Below are 9,005 nucleotides of genomic sequence, written 5' to 3' on the forward strand. Positions count from 1 at the left end.
CCAGTGCATAAACCTTTATTCCCTGGCCCCTGGGTGTTTGACATCATTTTATGGTCCGAGAGTGGGGATTTGGCATTGCTAGAAAAAATGTCAAATTCTCCTGTTATTCCCATAGTCCCCCTTGTGGAAAACATTGATAAATGTGTGCGCATGACAGATCCAGTCAGATTCCAGATCATGTAGATGATCATTTACTTACACTATTCTGCAATCTATGTGAACAATAGTCTTTTATAGTGAATACTTGCTGACTCTATTGATAAAAGGACATGAAAAATTAAATATTACAACATTCAAAAGCATAGTATTGGTGGAGAAGTTGACTTTAATGGTCGTTAACAACTGCCTTTATTGAGGACCAGCAGTTTTCTGTAAGGACCTGAAGCTTTGGCTTGGTGCAGGTCCTTATGACCTGAAGCTATTTTCTCTTAATTTCGCACACTGAGTACAACACAGTACTATAACATATGCCATAACATACGCCAGGAAAGAAATCCTGAAAATATTGTTACGGTCGCATAAACTAGTATTTACCTTAGAGCATGGGAAAATTATGAATACAAATTTCGGACTTCATGTATTACTAATGCAAACATTATTTTTCAGAACATGAATTTCAGAGTGTCGGCTGTTGATATAACAACAAGATCCGATCTTCATGCGGGTACATATGGTGAGTTAATGTAGTTAATAGGTAGAACAACATCTGTGCATGTATGTTGTTTGGGCTTTCTAACTATTTATAAATATTATCTAAGCATGCACACTGATATGCTCATCATGCATGAAGTATTAATACAACAGCTTGAACAATCGTTTTATTAAAATTTCGCGCAGCCATGGTAGCAATTGTTTAACTATTGATGTTGCTGTACAAGGAAGGGATTTACCACTACATCAGTTTTTTATATATGTACCACTATCGTTACATATATATTGCTGTGTGTTTAATAGTAATATAAAACTTAATAACACGTCGCTCTGTCAATATGTGTTGCTACGATAACATTTGCAGGAAGGAACAAGCACAGTAACGTTCGAAATATGTTCATTTGTTGTTCTGGAAATCATTCATTTTCTAATTCTTTAGACCAGTGAATATTGGAAAATAAAACGTAGTATTCTTACCCCTGCCACTTGGCGGTGTATATGAAGTAAAATTAAATCGTCGATACGTTCAAGACCGAATTAAGTTCAGTTTTCGACAACAAATTTGAAGAAAAATAGGCCGACGCGCTGACGGTGAACGCCTTTTTGGGGCACGCGTTTATCCGAACAACAGAGTCCATGAATTTAAATCATAAAACAATGTTCTACGGCCTGTTTTAGTATATAAGATAAAAAGAGTGAATTTCTTCTGTATGTTAACGTGTACTTTCATGTTTTGTGAACCATACAGCAGGAGATTCAACTAAGAGGAAAGACAAATGAAACTAATAAATATTGCCCGTTTTACGTTGAAATTTATTCAATTATACTAATATACATTCGCAGTTTTTTTTATGGTGACAGGCATCTGATGAAAAGGATTATATATAAATATAGGTACAAATGTCTCAGTGTAGGAGAACGTGTCAAACGCCCTACTGTATCACTGACGACGAGGGAGCGTGGAATATATACTACACCAGTGAAGACAGATCAACGTCGTTTGTGTTTTGTCTCTAACAATAGCTGGCAACAGACTGACGGAGTGGCGCATGTATACGTAGACACTGACAAATCTCCTATAATTTGCAATATCCCGAACTTATTCCACATGGTCTGAACCCTGGGAGAACAGCGGACAACGACCGAATTGATCAGTGGGACACAAAAGAACGACAACAACTAATGAAGAAAGAATAACGATATGATACCATTTAATTTCATCTACACTGGAATGTAATCCACTTATATAAGCATTTTAATCATAGTTTTTGCGTCAATTGTCCCACAGCATGACACAATTGATGGCAACAGCGTTCATAATATATATTTCATTATTTGTTGACGAACCCATGAACAGTCAAAGTTGTCTAATACAATTAATTGTTTAGTTTGTCCTGAAGAGAATTCAGTTTTCGATCATTACACTTTAGCATTTTAACCATTAAACATTTGAAAATCATGAAGCTTGGTTGCCGAATCGGTCTCGGGTTGTGATAAAATGTACACAAATATTAGCATCATTTGTAGTGATTGAAATTTCGTTGAAATTGGGTAATGAAGAACAAAATGAAATCTACTCAATACAGTACCTACGCCATAAATTCGCCTGATTATTCAAAGTTTGCTTAAAGATAAAACTTCCATTTTCCTTAATAAGTTCCACGTGACATCTGACCTAACAATATCACATAGGAGAACGGAGGTTTGTTTATTTTAAAGTCAATGCACTATTGACAAATTAGTTATATTACCACCACAAACTATCACATGTGTCACCCGTATATCCCACACGCTAATGGTTGGACGAGATAAAAAGCGGTGTGTTTGAGAGTTGTCAACTGGACTTGATAGAAGATGGCAGGTTTGTGCACAATTAGCTTTCCATCTACGTCTGTAATATTCGGTTTTTATAAGGAAACGGGTGCAAGAAATCTGCATTCACATGACTAGTTTCGAATGTGATCAAATCTTTCAACAAGAACAATCACAATGTGATGCGCCTGTTAGGACAGTTAACCTAAAGCGATGACATATACGGACATTTTAATTGTGCATACACTTCTCTCATGAAGAGAAAAAAATAATTGTACGATCATTTAAACGGCAGACACGCGCTTTTTAAAGTGCGTACTCAACGAGATTCCGATTCATTGATATTTGTCGTTTCATCTTTTCTCTAAATGACATTTATAGACACAGTGCATACTTATCAAACAGCTTTCATTTCACACTGAATGGCTCTGATAGTCTGACAAATTGTTACCGTGTTCGTGGTCTGACGTACTGCGATCACAAAATTAGTTTCTTTTTCTAAGAACGGCAGAATGCAATATAACTTTTGGACTGTGTTAAACTCAAATTCTCATTGTCTACACTTAGAAAAACAGTCTCCTTGTCAAAAATCTTATTTCTTATTTACTTATTTGGAAATGATAATCGACGTGTAAATTATACTGATATGTATAGAAGCATTGCGTTCAGGATTAACAAAGCGAAGAGCTGTAGTGTTAGTTGACAGTCAATAAACATAAGAAAATAAATGCAGAGATCATACGGAGGCTTCCCCTTCGCATATTGCTCTCCAGAATGCAATAATTACGACGAAATTTGTTTGAATCAGTCTATAAGAGTGGTTTAACCCTTTGAGCGCCAAAACCAATTTTTGTCACTATTATGAAATACATCGAAGTTAGTTTCTTCACATTTTTGCCAAAATTTTGATAGAAAACTGTACCTAATGAAAGGTGATGTCTGTTTGATCCAACATTATCAAAAACATTCAAGAAAAATTCATACAAATTGGTTGAATGTTGCACTAAAATTTTGGTGGGAAACATTACAGCACTCAAACGGTTAAAATAACGTGTAACTGTCGACGTAAAGCACTGTTGATAGTACAAAGACTCCTGCCTTGAACGATAACATCCATTCTTCTTGCAGCTTGTTTGATCGTCTGTTCATTAGAATTGATTTCCATGTAAAGCATTCTCACGAATCGTTGATTGTGGCATTGTACCCAGGCACACATTAATATATCACGTTGCACAGCATGTCCGTTAAAAATGAGTATTTAACACTATTCCTTGTCCGTTTACTTACAGGACATAAGTATATTGGAATCTTCTTTTTGGTCACCCAGATCATTATTATATTGTCTTACCATTACTATTCGAATTGGATGAAACAATCGAGAGAACACTTGTTTCAAGACAGAATTGAAAAGGAATTTGACAGGGCGACGGAATCAACGGACACCATTGGAAGACAACAGACATTGACTAAAAGTTCAACATACAGGATATCTGACTCCGGACTCAAAGCCAACCAGACGCAAGTGTTGATCCTGGGGCGAATGTCCACCGGTTCCACGGCAATATCCAATCTCTTTTCTCTACGAGATGAAGTCTTCTATGTCGGCGAACCTGGCCACTTGTTGTTTAAGAGCGTATACTATAAGCATGTCCACATCGACAGTGCAGATTATTTGCAGGAAATGCAAGCAGGGCTCTGTGAATTCTTAAGAGATCTGTATAACTGTGAATTCAAATCTCACGATGATTTTCTAGAGGCTCTAAACAGTAGATCCCTTTACAGATCAAGAGGAAGCTTGCGTAATCTTAATTATCCAATCACACAAGCTGCCTTAGGATCATTTTGTCAATCAAAGCCATATGTCGTATCCAAAGTGCTCCGTTTAAGCGACCTGAACATGTGCCTTCCCATGCTGAAGGACAACAAGGTGAAGGTCATATTTTTGGCTCGAGACCCACGAGGAACGATCACATCTCGGTTACACCGTTGGGGAGACATTTTAGGAAGATTAGATGACCCTGCTAATGCCAATTATTATCCGACTAAAGACGTAGTGAAAGAGCATTGCAATTGGTTAGACATGGTTTTCAACTTCCTGAAGAACAGTTCCGATTGGCTAATTGATAATTCTATGCTAATCCGTTTTGAAGACAAGTGTATAAATCCAGGCGTCATTAATCAAGCAGTTTATAAATTTGTGGGAATGTCAGCGCCACCTAGCAGGCCAGCAAGTTTCAAAGCGAACAATGAATCAGCTACAAAATGGCTGAATACCTACAGCTACGATAGAATAAAGACAATACAGGATTACTGCTCAGGCCACATATACAAAAATTATCGATGGCTGTTAATCAATGACGAGAAAGAATTTGAACGAGCTAAAACGTCTTGGTACAGGCCAACGCCGCAAGATGAAATTACGCTCAAATACAAAATACCGTGATTTGGTAATATTTTGGCAGGTTTTTTGATTCTGCACTTCTTAGTGTAGGAACTTTGATGTTTTTTTTATGGAAAATTTGAACGACGCTCTAATACAAAACATTTTGTACAAACCATCAATACCATTCTGCCAATGATATTTCAAGAATAGAAACGGAGTGGATGGTTAGGTATGTTAGTTAAATCACGCACCCATTCGATAAACACTGACAGATAAAAACATCAAACGAAATGAAATGTATTATTGATTGCGTGTAATTCTTCTAGGATATGATCTCGTATCAAAATGATTCACTCAACCTGCTAGCGTTCAATGCCCACCTTGTAAGGCGACGAGACACGGTCGGTACAGATCTGCCCTGAAATTTCCTGCTAAATTTCTCGAATTTCATTTGTCAATTTCTCTTCTTCTACGCATGCATTTTTTTTGTCACTATACTTACTGGTGGTACATTAAGTCTAGGTCTCATCCGCTTTCATCTGGTGCTTTCTTACTTCAAGGATATTCTTTAAATGTGTGGAAATATTTTATGGAATCAATAAAATACGTAAAGCACGGGATCTAAGATTCGCCCTCTTGCGATATTAATTATTTATGTTACCAGGTTGCCCCCTCCGAGACTAGTGGATTAAAAGTGTTGGTTTACTGTCGTCAGAAAAAACAGACATATCTCGGATATTTTAATACAAATTTTCTGTAACAAATTTCAAAACGTTGTCAACATTTCAGTAAGAGAGTAGAAAATGCCATTCATTTATCCTTTTATCGAGAACGAGGCCATACCAACATGTTATGAAATACAGAATTAGCTTACAAGCGCATTTATACAACGCATTTATGCCACACCAACAAGTTATGAAGTATAGGATTATCTTATACCCGTATGTATATCTTTTGGCTTTACTGACAGTGAACAATGCAGTGTTCGCAATAATGGTGATGAGTTTAGCCTCAATTCAAAAATGCGGAATTTCAGATGTGCGATTTCAGGTTCTTACAACTGTCTTTATTGTGTACTGTTTTGTTGGCACGCACACATTTTACAATCAGAATCAACAACATCGCTTCCCTTTACTGTTTTATGGGAGCCAATATGTTTTAAACCTAGAATCAACAACGCCTACTTTTTAAAACATGATAATGGAATTTTCCTGGTAACAGGCCGTCTATATATTCAATATATTGTTAGATGGATATATTGAAAGTTATTGCGTTAATACTCTTTGTCTTCCTATCGGGTGAGGCGGGGGTCACATTTAACATTTCAAAACGCTGCATATAGAATTACATTGAAAACTGTCAGTAGTCGGAAAATAGCCGATGGCAATGACGGCTTAAGGTATAATCACTCCAACTTGATGTTGAATTTAATTTCTGCAGATCTTTGTGTACCAGTACAGCTTTGGAATTTCCTCCAAGTGATGTTGAACACAGAATTTTAACCTGGTATTATTGTTATCAATATAATTAGTGATTACAACTGCTACTTCTATCACGATTACTGATACTCGACTTTGATTTCGATAGAATGGTGAGCAGATAAACCTGCTTATGTACAGTTTTGAAGACAGACGTAGTGGAATACAGACAGGAAAACTGTTCAAGTAAAGGTACATTATATTCATCTCCAACCTACTCAATCTAGTTACACGGTATTTAAGTAAACAGAATGTTTTTTGTGGATACATAGTAAACTGTTTCTACCAACGAGACAGAAATACAAAACTTTACTTTCATGCATTATTGGTATCCGTGTTAGCGTGATATAACCAGTCCGATATTAAGCACTGGAGAACACAGGGCGCCCCCATGCGATGGAATTCGCGGTGTGATGAGAAGGTCAGCCTGTAAATAGCTCTGTCTAGGAATGCGAAGAATCCGTCTTCCAGTCACATAGGATAGCATTGTCATGTGTACAATTCGGTTGGTTCACACACGATGATTATCTTAATTTTTGGAAAGATTCAGGCACCATACTTATGAATAGCAGTTAAACGAGTCTATCAACAACCAAGGTAGGTTGAACCACAGGCGTTCGGTACTTCAATATATGTAGAGAATGCATTTCTTAGGTTATTGTTCACTAGATACAACGAGCACTCGTGTATTGAACACACTGATATGCTGGCTAGATACTTCAACGTTTAACAAGTAGCAATGTCTCAATTTACACGAGTTTTGGCTGGCATTCATTTATCTGTGGGACCGAAAGTCTTAATCGTACATTTCTCAGTTTGCTTGTACTAATACTGTACCGAAAAAACAACGCTATCTTCAAAATATTATTGGTGCTGACCTTTCAGTAAATACAGACGAAACAAGTAAAAAGTTTTAGTTCAAAAACAGGGAATGGTGAGTGACCTTTACATGACCTCAGAACCTTCTATACTTAGACGACCGCAATACAACATGCCCTTATTGTAAGAATTAAGTTCTGACGCTTCGTAACAATAATACGGATTACTACAGAGTTACTTATGGTTCACTGACTATACCCACAAGCCAACGCGCGGGCAATATTCAACAACTATCTTTGCCATATCCTCATAAGGCCTCTTGTTTTTCGCTTTTGTTTTGTTTTGGGTATTGTGCACATGGTATACCGGACTAAGCCACATCTACGTGTAAAACTGCCAAGCAAACCTTACATTTCAGTTACATACCCTTCTTTTGCGAACTCATTCTAACTAGTACAGCACTATTTTGCAAATCATTTAAGTGAGTCGGTAATTACAGTAAAAATGTCAGACTCATTTACAAAAACATATTTTAAAAAACTTTAATGCGATGTCCTCCTATTTCTCTACCTACAAATATGGAGGGCAGCATTTTGGGCATTCACACGATATATCCCTCAGGATTCTTGTATGCAATTGGCAGATTTAATGCCTTTCAGAAAGACCATTTCTAACGTAATTATGCCTGTAATTTCAATTTCTGATCCCAATTTCAGGTGAATTATGATGGCTAGCAACCTTGGATCTGATGACGTCATATCACTTGGGTGTCGTCAAATGAATGCAGAAAATCACAAAAGTATATTGATGTTACGTTGCAATGTAAGATTGTAAACTTTCCGTGCCATCGCTCGGTGCTCGCCGCCAGCAGTGCTTACCTCGACTCGATTTTTAGTAATAATTTTAAAGAAAGTGGTGAAAGTGTAATCCTTATTGAGGGCATTTCAGTAGAATCATTGAATCTTCTCGTTGAATTCTCGTACACTGCGAGACTTCACTGACGAAAGTCACTGACGAAAACGTACAGGAACTTCTGGAAACAGCTGACCGCTTCCAGTTCATGGAGGTTGTGAAAAATGTGAATGTTTCCTCGTCGACAAAATAACGTTCTCAAATTGTCTGGGCATGGAAAGTTTTGCGCAGATGTATTCCTGTCAAATTTTAACAGAAATGTCAAGAAGGTATGCGACGAGACACTTCGAAGAAGTTTGTAGAACCGATGAATTCTTACAGTTAGAAGAAGAGAGGTTGTTTGGTTACCTGAAAGACGAGGAATTATTCCTAAAATGTGAGGGATGCCTGGTGGATGCTCTTCGCAAATGGGTTGAATTTGATGCAAAATGTCGTTCACGATATCTGCATAAAATATGCGAAGAGCTGTTTGAAGATTCCTCCTTACCAAAATTAACCGAAATTAACCGAACTTTACCGAAATTTACCGATGATTCAAACTGCGAAGCTGCGTCTCCCGACACTTTGTTAAAATTTCTGAACGGATCCGATAACTTCCAGTTGAAAATCAAACGGAGATATACCTACAAGGAGGTGGTCGTCGTTTGTTGCGGCGAAAATGATGTGACAAGCTTTCCACGTGATGTTAGGTATCACACACTCGAGGGTGGGGGATGGACATCGCTACATGACATTCCCGAAATCGAGGACATCTGTCAAGTAACCGCCGTAGACGATTGTTGTTTCCGACAAAATGGGAACAATATTTTTGTACGATTCAGTTGACGATCAGTGGTCCGAAGTCGCAAATCCGAGCGATTGCGTCAAAGATGGCCACTCATTGGTTAGTTGTGACGGAAATGTGTTCCTGATTGGGGGACATTGCAGCGGAATCGACCTAACAGACGTGG

At 37.6% G+C, this 9,005-nt stretch overlaps 1 protein-coding gene across 1 annotated transcript; it reads left to right on the plus strand.

Annotated features, from left to right (window-relative positions):
* The first annotated feature begins 3,829 nt into the window (after positions 1–3,829).
* LOC139129167 (carbohydrate sulfotransferase 1-like) lies at positions 3,830–4,906 on the plus strand. The gene has a single exon (XM_070694813.1). It carries the CDS (start codon positions 3,830–3,832, stop codon positions 4,904–4,906), a length of 1,077 nt encoding a protein of 358 aa, XP_070550914.1.
* The last annotated feature ends 4,099 nt before the right edge of the window (positions 4,907–9,005 follow it).

Source organism: Ptychodera flava, unplaced genomic scaffold (assembly GCF_041260155.1).
Source record: "Ptychodera flava strain L36383 unplaced genomic scaffold, AS_Pfla_20210202 Scaffold_96__1_contigs__length_367262_pilon, whole genome shotgun sequence".
In the NCBI taxonomy this organism is placed as follows: domain Eukaryota; kingdom Metazoa; phylum Hemichordata; class Enteropneusta; family Ptychoderidae; genus Ptychodera; species Ptychodera flava.

Excerpts from the sequence above, each read along its gene's own strand:
- LOC139129167 (XM_070694813.1), top strand. The coding sequence starts at position 3,830 with ATGAAACAATCGAGAGAACACTTGTTTCAAGACAGAATTGAAAAGGAA.